This window comes from Dendrobates tinctorius, unplaced genomic scaffold (assembly GCF_039654945.1).
Source record: "Dendrobates tinctorius isolate UK_male_01 unplaced genomic scaffold, ASM3965494v1 ptg000120l, whole genome shotgun sequence".
NCBI lineage: Eukaryota > Metazoa > Chordata > Amphibia > Anura > Dendrobatidae > Dendrobates > Dendrobates tinctorius.
The window spans coordinates 46,160,513-46,175,393 of record NW_027361788.1 but is presented as its reverse complement, the minus strand read 5'-3'; the positions used below and the strand labels follow the sequence as shown (position 1 = coordinate 46,175,393).

At 53.4% G+C, this 14,881-nt stretch overlaps 1 protein-coding gene across 4 annotated transcripts in view; it reads right to left on the bottom strand.

Moving 5' to 3' along the window:
- The window catches only part of SYN1 (synapsin I), a 90,370-nt gene extending 86,436 nt beyond the window's left edge, over positions 1 to 3,934 (bottom strand). For 3 of the 4 annotated variants that reach the window (XM_073541366.1, XM_073541364.1, XM_073541365.1), the window contains exon 1: positions 3,290 to 3,934. In XM_073541366.1, coding sequence (XP_073397467.1) covers positions 3,290 to 3,600 — 311 coding nt within the window. In that variant the 5' untranslated portion in view covers positions 3,601 to 3,934. The remainder of the gene's footprint in view (positions 1 to 3,289) is intronic. The other variant, XM_073541363.1, reaches the window with a different exon arrangement.
- Between the last annotated feature and the right edge of the window lie 10,947 nt (positions 3,935 to 14,881).

Here is a 14,881-nt window from a genome sequence, read left to right as displayed (position 1 = left end):
ATTCCCTGCACTCTGATCCTCTCTCCTTGGTCCTCTCTCCTGTCACCTGCCCTCCCTGTCAACCCTCTCAACAGTCTACCCTCCTGGTCCATGGTGCTCGCCAGTCCATGTCCGGCTCATCGACTACCAGCAGCACTTTGACTCCTCTGACCCCAGTCGTCCCTCTTGTCAATTTCCCTCTGTCCCTCTCTACCCAGCCTTCCCTCCTGGTCTACACTCTCCCAGGTCCTCCCCTCTTCTGTCCCCGAATCACCCTCTTGCCCTCTCCTTCCCGGACCTCCCTTTCTCTCCCCGATCCCGGCGCTCACCAGTCCGTGTGTGGCTCGATCACCACCAACAGCACTTTGGTCCCTCTGTCCACATCCGCCTTCTTATCCTTTTCTGTTCCTCTCTCCTTGGTCCTCCCACTGTCATGATACAAGTTGGATTATGACAGATTTTGCACAAGTAACCTTTATTTTTCCCTTTAAGCTGTTTGCTTAAAGTTAGTTTTGCCCCTGGTGGCCGTTAGGGTCATTACACTGTGGTTGTTTTAGTTCTAGTTTTGCCCCCGGGGGCCGTTAGGGTCATTGCACTCTGGTTACTTTGGTTCAGTTGCCCCCGGTGGCCGCTAGTGTTATTGCACGTGATAATGAAGCAGGTGTGACTCCCTGGCTGCTGCCTATAAAGGAGTAGCAGGTGGTCTCACTCACTGTTGGTGATATTGCCCATTTCCAACCAAGTCTGGTGAAGGAAGGAACTACAGAGAGGAGTTCCTGGCAGCTCAGGGGAGCTCTGGTGTAATAGCTTCAGGCGGAAGCTGAATTCAGGTGTCGAGCTTCAGAGGTGAAGCTGAACTTTGGTGTTGTACTCTGTTGCTGGGAGCAATAGCAACAGAGCAAAGCTAAGGCTGGTTTCACACTTGCGTTTTTTTGCACTGTTTTTTCGCGCAAAAAAAGCATGCGTTTTTTTCCTATTCTTAACATGGCTGCGCATACACATGCGTCAGCGCAAAAAAAGCATGCGGTTTTTTTTAAAAAACCCGAGCGCAAAACCGCAAAAAAACGCACAAAAACGCATGATGCGTTTTTTATGTGCTTTTGCACTGCGCACGGTGTGCAGCGCAAAAAAACGCAAGTGTGAAAGTAGCCTAAGTGGTGTTTTTCCTTGTGTGTGTATTAGTGCAGTGGTGGGATTAGTTTCTGCACCGTCCAATTCACTAGAAAGGGATAGGTGCAGGGCGAGCTAGAGATTTGAGGTATCCAGCTCGTCGCCCGGTGTGGAACCTGCCTAGGGATTGTCAGGAGTGTAGGGACACTGACTCAGGGGAGTGCAGGAGGTCTCCACGTCCCCGTTCCCTATTGCAGGGCCCTCCATTGTAACGGTTTCCCCGGTGTTTCCCTTAACTCTGTTTAAATTCGCCCTGCTGGATGCGGTGTATCCAGGTTCACGGGTGTTATAGAAATTCGCCCTGCTGGAGGCGGTGTATCCAGTCACACGTGACATTACATTTCCCAGTCGCCGTTACTCCCAGTCTGTATGAGGCCCATCCACAACCAAGAGCACTTTGTTCCCTACGTGTCCTGTCCTACCTCTTGTCGCCTGACCTCAGTCCTTCTCTTCACTGTCCTCCCTCACTCCTAGTCCCCAGTGCTCATCAGTTCATGCACAGCTCTTTGTCACCTCTGACCTCGGTTTTCCCTCCTGTCCCCTGCCCTCTCTCCCGGGGTCCTCCTTCTCCCCAGTCCTCACCTACTCTTCCCTACCGATCCCTGGTCCTCCCTGATGCTCACCAGTCCGTGTGAGGCTCGTCCACCACCAGCAGCACTTTTGCCCCTCTTCCCTTCCTCCCTCTTGTACCCTGCCCTCTGTCCCTCCCCCCAGTACCCCCCATCTCTCTTGTCCTCCCCGGTCCTCCTCTCTCCCCAATGCTCACCAGTCCGTGTGCGTCTCATTCACCAGCAGTACTTGGGCCCTTCTCTACCCTTCCTCCCTCTTGTCCCCTTACCTTCCCACCTCTCCCTGGTCCTCCTCTCTCCCCGATCCTCACCACCTCTCCCCAGTCCTCCTCTCTACTCGGTCCTCCCCACGTCTCCCCGGTGCTCATCAACCACCAGCATCACTTTGGTCCCTCTCTCCCCTTCCTCCCTCTTGTCCCCTGTCCTCCCCACCTCTCCCCTGTCCTCCTTTCTCCTCTGTTCTCCCCACTTCTCCTCGGTCATCCTCTCTCCCCTTCCTCCCCACCTCTCCCCTATACTCCTCCTCTCTTCCTTGTCCTCCCCACCTCTCCCCGGTCCTCCTCTCTTCCTTGTCCTCCTCTCTTCCCCGTCCTCCCCACCTCTCCCCGGTCCTCCTCTCTCCCCGATCCTCCTCTCTTCCTTGTCCTCCCCACCTCTCCCCGGTCCTCCTTTCTTCCCTGTCCTCCTCTCTTCCTTGTCCTCCCCACCTCTCCCCGGTCCTCCTCTCTTCCCTGTCCACCCCACCTCTCCCCAGTCCTCCTCTCTTCCCTGTCCTCCCCACCTCTCCCCGGTCCTGCTCTCTTCCCTGTCCTCCCCACCTCTCCCCGGTCCTCCTCTCTTCCTCGTCCTCCCCACCTCTCCCAGGTCCTCATCTCTTCCCTGTCCTCTTCTCTTCCCAGTCCTCCCCACCTCTCCCCGGTCTTCCTCTTTTCCCTGTCCGCCCCACCTCTCCCCAGTCCTCCTTTCTTCCCTGTCCTCCCCACCTCTCCCCGGTCCTCCTCTCTTTCCTGTCCGCCCCACCTCTCCCCGGTCCTCCTCTTTTCCCCGTCCTCCCCACCTCTCCTCGGTCTTCCTCTCTTCCCTGTCCTCCCCACCTCTCCCAGGTCCTCATCTCTTCCCTGTCCTCCTCTCTTCCCAGTCCTCCCCACCTCTCCCCGGTCTTCCTCTCTTCCCTGTCCTCCCCACCTCTCCCAGGTCCTCATCTCTTCCCTGTTCTCCTCTCTTCCCAGTCCTCCCCACCTCTCCCCGGTCTTCCTCTCATCCCTGTCCTCCCCACCTCTCCCAGGTCCTCATCTCTTCCCTGTCCTCCTCTTTTCCCCGTCCTCCCCACCTCTCCCCGGTCTTCCACTCTTCCTTGTCCTCCCCACCTCTCCCAGGTCCTCATCTCTTCCCTGTCCTCCTCTCTTCCCAGTCCTCCCCACCTCTCCCCAGTCCTCCTCTCTTCCCTGTCCTCCCCTCCTCTCTTTCCTGTCCGCCCCACCTCTCCCCGGTCCTCCTCTTTTCCCCGTCCTCCCCACCTCTCCCCGGTCTTCCTCTCTTCCCCGTCCTCCCCACCTCTCCCCGGTGCTCACCAGTCCGTGTGCGGCTCGTCCACCACCAGCAGCACTTTGGCCCCTCTGGACGCCGCCCCAGACACGCCACCGGCCGCGGTGGACACCTGCTCGCTGAGGGCGGCCGTCGTCTGCTTCACCGCATTGGAGAGTGATGAGAAGAAGCCGCCGCCGCCGCCGCTGCTCGGCTCCGGGGACACAGCCTGCGGCACTGGGGACACGGCGGGCGGCGGGGCGGGTGGCTCCGGTCGCTGCAGGTCGCTCATGTAGCCGTTGGGCAGATTCGCCATGAAGTTACTGTCCGAAAGGCGGCGCCGTAGGTAATTCATCATGTGCCCTGTACTCGCTCCGCTCCTGGTATCAGTAAGGGCCGCTCAGTCACCGGAGACCGCGGGGTGTGCTGTGCCGGCAGAACCGAGGTCACGGCTCCGTTTCCAGGCAGCGGTCCACTCTGCTCCAGTCAGAGCAATCTGGTTAAAGATGAGACCTGGTCACTACTGCGCCCTAACAGTCCCTGTGCACCGGTCCAGGCAGGGAGGGACGGAGCCGTGAGACCGGGGAACCGCCAGCTGCTCCGGCCGCTCCGCTCGCTGCTCTTCAGTCTGTCTCCTCGGCGACCGAGCGAGATCAGCATCTTCATCCCTGCCCCCCGTCACTTGGTCTCTTCTGTCGGACTCTTTCCCCCCCTGTGTGTAGTCATGGAATAGTCACTAACTGCAAGAAACTACAGAGCTAGAATGTACCAAGAGGGAAAATAGGGGCGACGAGGCGGGGATGGTGATTCACCTGCATCCCTCCCTCTATGCTGCTGGGAAATGGTGCAGTCCGGTACCCAAAGGAAGAAACAGATAAGCAATGATGGAGAGGAGAGCGGAGCGGAGTGGGGAGACCGGGGCTGAAGAGAGGAACAGAGTTATCGGGGCTGGAGGAGGAGAAGACAGACGGGCTGAAGAGAGGAGCGGAGAGTCCGAGCTGGGGAGAGAGAAGAGGACAGGATAGACCAAGCCTGGGGAGAGAGAGAAGAGGAAAGGAGAGACCGGGCTGAAGAGGAAAGGAGAGACCGGGGCTTGAGAGAGGAGAGGAAAGGAGAGACTGGAGCTGGAGAGAGGAGAGGAGAGTCCTTGGCTGGAGAGTGGAGAGGAAAGGAGAGACTGGAGCTGGAGAGAGGAGAGGAGAGTCCTTGGCTGGAGAGTGGAGAGGAAAGATGAGACGGGTCTGGAGAGAGGAGAGGAGAGTCCTTGGCTGGAGAGTGGAGAGGAAAGATGAGACCGGATGGGGAGAGAGGAGAGAACGGGGTTGGAGAGGAGAGAAAACAAGAGACTGGGGCTGGAGAGAGGAGCTGAGATATCGGGGATGGGGGAGGAGAAGACAGACAGGATAAAGAGAGGAGCGGAGAGACAGGAGCTGGAGAGAGGAGAGGAAAGAAGAGACCAGGGCTAGAGAAAGGAGAGGAAAGGAGAGACCAGGTCTGGAAAGAGGAAAGGAAAGGAGAGACCGGGGCTGGAGAGAGGAGCTGAGATATGGGGTCTGGGGGAGGAGAAGACAGACTGAAGAGAGAATCAGAGAGACCGGAGCTGGGAAAAGACGAGAGGACAGGGGAGACCAAGGCTGGAGAGAGAGAAAGGAAAAGGAGAGATCGGGGCGGGAGACAGGAGAGGAAAGGAGAGACCGAGGCTGGAGAAAGGAGAGACTGGGGCTGGAGAGACAAGCTGAGATATTGGGACTGAAGGATTAGTAGAGAGGAGCAGGGAGACAGGAGCTGAGGAGGAGAGACTGAGGCTGGAGAGAGAAGAGGACCGGAAAGCCCGGGGCTGGAAAGAGAGAAGAGGAAAGGAGAGACCGGGGTTGGAGAGAGGAGAGGAAAGGAGAGAACGGGGCTGGGGAGAGAGAAAAGGGCATTAGAGACTGGGGCTGGAGAAAGGAGAGACTGGGGCTGGATAGTGGAGAGGAAAGGAGAGACCGGGACTGGGGAGAGGAGAGGAAAGGAGAGAACAGGGCTGGAAAGAAGAGGAGAGACCGGGGCTAGAGAGAGGAGCTGAGATATCGGTGCTGGGGGAGGAGAAGACAGACGGTCTGAAGAGAGGAGCGAAGAGACCGGGGCTGGAGAAAGGAGAGACTGGGGCTGGAGAGACAAGCTGAGATATTGGGACTGAAGGATTAGTAGAGAGGAGCAGGGAGACAGGAGCTGAGGAGGAGAGACTGAGGCTGGAGAGAGAAGAGGACCGGAAAGCCCGGGGCTGGAAAGAGAGAAGAGGAAAGGAGAAACCGGGGTTGGAGAGAGGAGAGGAAAGGAGAGAACGGGGCTGGGGAGAGAGAAAAGGGCATTAGAGACTGGGGCTGGAGAAAGGAGAGACTGGGGCTGGATAGTGGAGAGGAAAGGAGAGACCGGGACTGGGGAGAGGAGAGGAAAGGAGAGAACAGGGCTGGAAAGAAGAGGAGAGACCGGGGCTAGAGAGAGGAGCTGAGATATCGGTGCTGGGGGAGGAGAAGACAGACGGTCTGAAGAGAGGAGCGAAGAGACCGGGGCTGGAGAAAGGAGAGACTGGGGCTGGAGAGACAAGCTGAGATATTGGGACTGAAGGATTAGTAGAGAGGAGCAGGGAGACAGGAGCTGAGGAGGAGAGACTGAGGCTGGAGAGAGAAGAGGACCGGAAAGCCCGGGGCTGGAAAGAGAGAAGAGGAAAGGAGAGACCGGGGTTGGAGAGAGGAGAGGAAAGGAGAGAACGGGGCTGGGGAGAGAGAAAAGGGCATTAGAGACTGGGGCTGGAGAAAGGAGAGACGGGCTGGATAGTGGAGAGGAAAGGAGAGACCGGGACTGGGGAGAGGAGAGGAAAGGAGAGAACAGGGCTGGAAAGAAGAGGAGAGACCGGGGCTAGAGAGAGGAGCTGAGATATCGGTGCTGGGGGAGGAGAAGACAGACGGGCTGAAGAGAGGAGCGAAGAGACCGGGGCTGGGGAGAGAGAAAAGGGCATTAGAGACTGGGGCTGGAGAAAGGAGAGACTGGGGCTGGATAGTGGAGAGGAAAGGAGAGACCGGGACTGGGGAGAGAGGTAGACATGTAAGGAAGGGACAGGACTGTAGTCGTGACCTGTATTACTGTAGCAGCTGTGTCCAGTCCTTCCCCTACATGAAACAATACTCTTCTCCTTGGCATACCTGCATCTCCAGACTCAGCTTCACCCGGGCATTTCCCAGGCCATAACGGTCCCTCTTCTAGGCGACCCCCATCAATGGAGGCACAGTCCGAGACAACTTTAACACTTTATTTAGGATTTTGCACGTTACCTCCACATTTGGTACATCATAACGTTTGCTTGCTTCCTCATCTTTCCCTTGCTCATTGTCACTTCTGTGCTGTGCACACCCGGACCAGACTGTCTTAAGGGGTCTTTACACATAGCGATATCGCTGGCAATATCGCTAAAGCGTCACCGATTTTGTGACGCAGCAGCGATATTGCTAGAGATATCGCTACATGTGATACTCACCTCCGACCGGCTCCCCGCTGACTATCTCTGATTGCGCGAGATCGGCCTGGGCCATTTCTCGACGTCGGCTTCCTGCTGGCGCCGACGAGCGAGCCATGGACGCAGGCGGAAGATGTCACCCTCGCCGCATCTGAAAGGTAAGAGCGACCGCCGACCGCTGCTGCATCGCTAGTGAGATCTGTCTGTTTGGCAGTGCACTAGCGACCAATTAGCGATGCACCAGCGATCCTGACCGGGTTGTATCGTGGTCGGGATCGCTGGTGCATCGCTAAATGTAAAGGGGCCTTTAGACTGCTTCCCAGTGCCTTCTTGGCCTGACCTCGCTATAATGACATTTGGTCCCAGACACAAATTAATCAGTCACTATGTTTGGTGGCCCCTGGTGAAGCATCCGGCCCATCTGTACTGACAGGCTCGGACTGGCGAAGAGGGGAATCCCCCGGTGGGCCCCTGTGCTGATCAGGACCCCCAACCTTACTGTATGGGCAGCACTTGTCATAATTCATTTGATTCACTCTGTACAGAAAAAAATCAGCATCTCATCATTCATTGACCAAACTATCCAGTTTATTACTATATAGTGATATAGGTAAATTTGTGAACCAGGGACCTGTAATATTTGCAGGTGAAAAGTGGGCCCCCAATGTCAATGTTACTGGTGGGCCCTTGGCACCCCAGTCTGACACTGTGTACCGATCTCGTCGAAGCTCCAACTCCCTTCATTTTCTTAGTCCAGCCAACTTCTACCCAAAAAGCATTGGCCCAGGTGATGAGACGCCACATCTTTCCTTTCCTGTTCTGGCCCACTGCTAAGACCCGCAGTGGCCATGGGTTGCGTGGGTTATAACGACTTAACGTTACATGGCTGCCGAGCTGTCCAGGCCTATAGCCCATGTGGACACTTGGGCACCCTGGCCCCGTCTGACTAAACTGCTCTTCAGCACTAACCTTAACTCCCAGCAGGCCCTCCTACAATTAACCCTCTATGAACATCCTATCAGGCCTCACTAGTATGCCCCCATCTAGTCGCCCGCAAAATAATTACATCTACCCGGTCTATGGGGGAACTATGTACTAAGAGTGCCCTCCTCTAATGTCCCAAGAAGGATGCACTAGCTTACCCTAACTATGCATAGACAACAGACACATAATATTATACAATACATAATGGTAACACGTATATTTCTATGTAGCAGTACCGCAGACGTTAATTAGAAACATTATAACACAGCAATATATACATATTAACATAGGAGGGATAACTCTGGGGAAGGGAACAAGAAAATATCACATCTCACTTCCTTACACCCTCTTTTCCTTGAACTTCGTCATCCTCGACCAAGGCACGATACAAAAACCAATAATAAAAACCGCAAGAAAACCGCAAGTCATTTGGCTCAATATAAGCCGCATCCAGCATGCACCGCAGTCCATGGTGCACAGGCAACACTCCAAGTTCCTAGTCTTTCAGGATTGTAACAATAGGCAGTCCTAAGAGAGATGCTCTCCTTTCCCTTGAGGGGAGTACAGACTTTCCAGAGGTCTCTGGTTAAAGAGACAGTCTCTTCTCTTTCCAGCAGAATGAGCACAACAAGCGCAACAAAAACAAGAAAGCAAAGAGTCCACAGGCTCCTTATGTTCTGCCTAGCTCACAGTCCTCTAGGCCAGGATTATAGACAACGCTTTACCTTCAGTGTCGCCACCGTGAACATGGAAAAACTTTTTTCAGGGGGCTACTATGCCCACCGGGATGTGGAACAGTCCCGTCAGTTTCAAACATGATGCAACAAGCATAACACACGATTTCCGTCCAATTTCAACGGCACGCATCGCGTGTCGCTATTTCTTGTGTCATCCCTGCAGCCGCCTAGGAGGTTTCAGCCGATAATGGGGCCTGTACCGACTGCGGGAAGAGACCCACATCGTCCTTGTCATAGTGGTTAACCGCTACCGCGTAATACCCACGTGGACAGTCTTCCTTAAAGAAGGAGACCCCGTCTCCTGTGTTCAACAATCTCCCAAATTTGACGGATCACGTTAACATAGACTTTGTCGTCCGTCCCTTCCTCCCGAATAAAGCTGTAGCCCCGGTCTGTGTCAGTATACACCAGCCAGCCGCTGGTGCGTCGTCCTGCCTGAGCGCTCCCACCCGGGTGCCGCAGCTCTCTCTAGATCTCCCACTCTCATTGCTTCTTACTGAGGATCACCCCTTCCACCCAGGCGGCCAGCCTGGGCGTGGGAAAGGGGCCCTCTGTGGCTGGTTGGGAATTGGTAGCTCCCAGAGCTGTGGCCGAATAGGAGACCAATTGAACCTCCGACAGTTGAGGTGAAGAAGTTGGTTCTTCCATAGGATCACGGGGGCGGACAACGGCCTCTGGGTCAGAACTGTGCAGGGAGGACCTCCCCTTCAGGGTTGGAGACAAGGGCGCACTCAACTGTTCCGCTGCTTTAGAAGCAGTCGTGGCTCTCAGGACACTAGTTCCTCCCGCAGGAACGCCCGCACGTGTGACAATCGACTGGCATACTGGTTCAGATGCAACTTCCGGTCGAGGTTCCTTCTGAGCAGCTTTCAGCTCCGGTCCTCGCTGAGGTAACGGCGATTCCGGTTCGCCCGATCCTCGCACCCAAGGCTGCTCCTCTGGTTCTGCGCCACCAGTGTCTGCTGCAGGACCATTAGTATCCGTACAACCTCGGGGACCGGGCCCCTGCCTTGCGCTTAGAACTTCTAGGAAGGGTTCTCTTCTCACCCACGTCCTCTGTTCTCTTTTACTCCTCACGTTCCGTACTAATCCTTTCCTTCTATGGAGAATCAGGCTTTCAGTCTATGTTGCTCTCTCGTTCTCTCTTTCCCGTGCCAGCAGACCCAGATCACTGGGATCTGCTGCAGCACTTCCATCCATCTATCCCTCTCTCTAGGGATCTTCTCCTCTCTCTCTCCAACCAACTACTGACCTCTAATCCTAAACTCTTCCCGCTCCTTGTAATGAATGTAATCTAACTCCACCCACCTCCCAGCACGTTTCGTGTTCCAAGCAGGGAGTCACCAATGGGTACTTTGCTATACTCCAAGCAGGGAGCCGCCGAAGGTGCTTTGCTACACTACTTTGTGGTGTGGGGTGCAGGTGTTGGAGCATGGTCAGGAGCTTCCACCCTACCTGGATGGTGGGGCACCACACCTCAGGAGGAGGTGCAGTACCTCTGTGGCGACTGAGCCTCAGGGGCACCACATATATGTGGCAATAACATTAAATCTTGGCGATAATACATATTTCTATGTAGCAGTACCGCAGATATTAATCAGAAACATTATAATACAGCAATATATACATAGTAACATAGGAGGGATAACTCTGGGGAAGGGAACAAGAAAACATAACATGTCACTTCCTTACAGACAGGGGAAACCAGGGCTGGAGAGAGGAAAGGAAAGGAGAGACCTGGGCTGGAGAGAGGAGAGGAAAACAAGGACTGGGACTGGAAAGAGGAGAGAAAGGGAGAGACTAGGGCTGGAGAGAGAAGAGGAGAAACCGGGGCTAGAGAGAAGAGCTGAGATATCGAGGCTGTGGGAGACAGGCAGGCTGAAGAGAGGAGCGGAGGGACCGTGGCAGGGGAGACAGAAGAGGGCAGGAGAGCTGGAGAGAGGAGAGGAAAGGAAAGTAAAGACTGGGATTGGGGAGAAAGAAAAGGACAGGAGAGATCGGGGCTGGAGAGAGGAGAGGAAAGACCTTGGCTGGAGAGAGGAGAGACCAGGGCTGGAGAGTGGAGAGGAAAGGAGAGACCAGGGCTTGAGAGAGGAAAGGAGAGACTGGGGCTGAAGAAAGGAGAGGAAAGGAGAGACTGGAACTGGGGAGAGAGAAGTGGAGATACCAGGGCTGGAGAGGAGAGACAGGGGCTGGAGAAAGGAGAGGAAAGGAGACACCGGGGCTGGAGGAGAGGAAATTAGACAATGGGGCTGGAGAGAGGAGATAAAAGGAGAGACCGGGACTGGAGAGAGTAAAGGAAAGGAGAGACCGAGACTGAGGAGAGGAAAGGAGCCAGTTTGCCTGGAGAGAGGAGAGGAAAGGAGAGACCGGAGCTGGAGAGAAAAGAGAGACGGCTGCGCAGAGAGTGTGGGTAGGCAATGTTTCCTGGGATTGGCATCCAGTGTGGGGATCTGTCATGCAGCCCCTTATATCTCCGCTTCCTGGCTCCAGTGACTGTGACATGGGAGGTTACTGTTACATGGGTGGGTTACTGGGACATGGGCATGGAGGGGTTACTGTGACATGGGTGTTACTGTGACATGGGTGTTAATGTGACATGGGGGGTTACTGTGACATGGGGGGTTACTGTGACATGGGGGGTTACAGTGACATGAGCGGTACTGTGACATGGGAGTTACTGTGACATGGAGGGTTACTGTGACATGTGGGGGGTACTGTCACATGGGGGTTTACTGTTACATGGGGGGGTTACTGTGACGTGGGGGTTACTGTCACATGGGGGGTTTACCGTCACATGTAGGGGTTACTGTGACATGGGGGGGTTACTGTGACATGTGGGAGGTACTGTGACATGGGGGTTTACTGTGACATGGGGGGGTGTTACTGACATGGAGGGTTACTGTGACATCTGGGGGGTACTGTGACATGGGGGTATACTGTGACATGGGGTTACTGTGACATGGGTGTTACTGTCACATGGGAGTATTGTGACATGTAGGGGTTACTGTGACATTGGGGGGTTTACCTTCACATGGAGGGGTTACTGTGACATGGAGGGGTTACTGTGGCATGTAGGGTGGGGGGTACTGTGACATGGAGGGGTTACTGTGACATGGGGGGTTACTGTGATATGGGAGTTGGTGTGACATGGGGGGGTACTGTGATGTGGCGCCCCTGGGGCTCAGTCGCCACAGAGGTACTGCACCTTCTCCTAAGGTGTGGTGCCTCACCATCCAGGTAAGTTGGGGGCTCCTGACCACGCTCCAACACTCGCACCCCACACAATAGAGTAGTTCAGCACAACCACATTGCGGCTCCTTGCTTAGAGAGAAGCAGAGCACCTTTGGTGGTTCCCTGCTTGGAGCGCTAGACGTGCTGGGAGGTGGGTGGAGTTCAGGATATATATATATTGAGAGGGATGGTTTAGGATGAGAGGTTGAGTCAGTCTGACAGGAGGTCAGTGAGGAAGGAAGCCACTCGGGAGGAGTGGGGATCCCTGGAAGAAGGGATGGAGGAAGGAGTGCTGCAGCTGCCTCAGTGACCTGAGCCAGCTGGCACGGGAAAGGAAAGGAAAGAAGGAGAAAGACGTAGACCTGAAGCCTGAGCTTCACCACACCATCATGGCCAAAAGTTTAGAGAATGACACAAATATTATATTTTCACATGATCTGCTGCCCTCTGGTTTTTATGTGTGTTTGTCAGATGTTTTTATCACATACAGAAATATAATTGTAATCATATTATGAGTAACAAAAGGTTATATTGACAGTTAGAATGAGTTAATGCAGCAAGTCAATATTTGCAGTGTTGACCCTTCTTCAGGACCTCAGCAATTCTCCCTGGCATGCTCTCAATCAACTTCTGGATCAAATCCTGACTGATAGCAGTCCATTCTTGCAAAATCAATGCTTTTATTTTGTCTGAATTTGAAGGTTTTTGTTTGTCCACCCGTCTCTTGAAGATTGACCACAAGTTCTCAATGGGATTAAGATCTGGGGAGTTTCCAGGCCATGGTCCCAAAATCTCTATGTTTTGTTCCCTGAGCCATTTAGTTATCACCTTTGCTTTATGGCAAGGTACTCCATCATGTTGACAAAGGCATTGTTGATCGCCAAACTGCTCTTGGACGGTTGGGAGAAGTTGCTCTTGGAGGACATTCTGGTACCATTCTTTATTCATGGCTGTGTTTTTAGGCAAGACTGAGAGAGAGCCCATTCCCTTGGCTGAGAAGCCACCCCACACCAGAATGGTTTCAGGATGCTTGACAGTTGGCAAGAGACAAGACTGGTGGTAGCGCTCACCTGGTCTTCTCCGAATAAGCCGTTTTCCAGATGTCCCAAACAATCGAAAAGGGGATTCATCAGAGAAAATGACTTTACCCCGTCCTCAGCAGTCCACTCCCTGTACCTCTTGCAGAATATCAGTCTGTCCATGATGTTTTTTTCTGGAGAGAAGTGGCTTCTTTGCTGCCCTCCTTGAGACCAGGCCTTGCTCCAAGAGTCTCCGCCTCACAGTGCGTGCAGATGCACTCACACCTGCCTGCTGCCATTCCTGAGCAAGCTCTGCACTGCTGGTAGCCCAATCCCGCAGCTGAAACACTTTTAAGAGACGGTCCTGGCGCTTGCTGGTCTTTCTTGGGCACCCTGGAGCCTTTTTGGCAACAAGGGAACCTCTCTCCTTGAAGTTCTTGATGATGCGATAGATTGTTGACTGAGGTGCAATCTTTCTAGCTGCCATACTCTTCCCTGTTAGGCCATTTTTGTGCAGTGCAATGATGACTGCACGTGTTTCTTTAGAGATAACCATGGTTAACAGAAGAGAAACAATGATGCCAAGCACCAGCCTCCTTTTAAAGTGTCCAGTGGTGTCATTCTTACTTAATCATGACAGATTGATCTCCAGCCCTGTCCTCATCAACACCCACACCTGTGTTAATGGAGCAATCACTGAAACGATGTTAGCTGGTCCTTTTAAGGCAGGGCTGCAATGATGTTGAAATGTGTTTTGGGGATAGAGTTAATTTTCTAGGCAAATATTGACTTTGCAAGTAATTGCTGTTAAGCTGATCACTCTTTATAACATTCTGGAGTATATGCAAATTGCCATTAGAAAAAATGAAGCAGTAGACTTTGTAAAAATTAATATCTGTGTCACTCTCTAAACTTTTGGTCATGACTGTACATCCAAACCATTACATTCCCCCATTACTTGGGCGCCCAGGGCCACGGTCCGGGTCACCGCTGCTGTGACTCATCCCACTGATATCGACCCGGTACCGAGTACCCCGCGGCCCGGGAGGGGCGACCCAGTGATATGCGGGGTTACTGTGATATGGGGGTTACAGTGACATGGGTGGTTACTGTGACATGGGGGTTAGTGTGACATGGGGGATACTGTGACATGGGGGGTTACTGTGATATGGGGGTTACTGTGACATGGGGGGTTACTGTGACATGGGGGGATTACTGTGACATGGGGGGTTACTGCTTTGCCCCGGGAATATTCCGGGCTTTTTGCTTTAGCTGGTATTGGTTTTACCTGTTTCCTCACAAGCAGACATGACTAACAGTTGTCAGTCAGCAGCCCCCCCTCCATTCTAGCCTCTTACAATTGCAGCCTATGACTTTTGGTACATGTACACAGACAGGAATATAGAGATGTGATCAATCCTGATGGTATATACTATATCTCCTCGGGAGACACGGCTGGTGAAACACAAGCAATGTGTGAGGCGGAGGACCAGCAGCCTGAGAGTCATAGAGACTTCTAAAAATAATCATCCACAGGGAGACGAGACCTTCTGTGGTGTAATGAAGAGCAGTCTGTGTCCATTGTGACACCCATTATATCAATAAAGCTTGCATTCATTGTGAGAATGAGGAGAGTTTCCACCATCTTTGTATAATAGGAGAGGGCGACCACTGCTCCCAGCACAGGGAGAGGTGAAAGAAAAATTTTGCCCATATAGCAACCAATCACAGCACATGTTTCATTTTATCAGAGCAACCAATCCCTGAGCAGCTTTCATTTTATCACTGAACAGATTTGATTTTACCAGAGCAGTTGAAATAAAGAAATCTGCGCTCTGATTGGTTGTTATGGATTACAACAGTTTTTGATATTAGCCATTTTCAGAAACGAGGCCCAAAATCATCTCATGTTTGCTGGAGAAATGTAAACATTAGGTTGTTGGTGGTGGGACCCATCAATGTGTATAGAGGTGTAATAGCACGGTAGCAGGGGGGTAGCCCCATCAGCCGCTCCAGTACTCACTGTGCTGGAGGCTGCTTCATTCTTGGTACGTAGCTTGCTCCTCCCGGTGTTCAAAGGACTGGAGTCAGAGGCCGGAATAAACTTAAACAGTTCAACTTTATTTTCCTCAGGACACAGCACATCCACTCTGCCTTTTGGGCTATCAACAC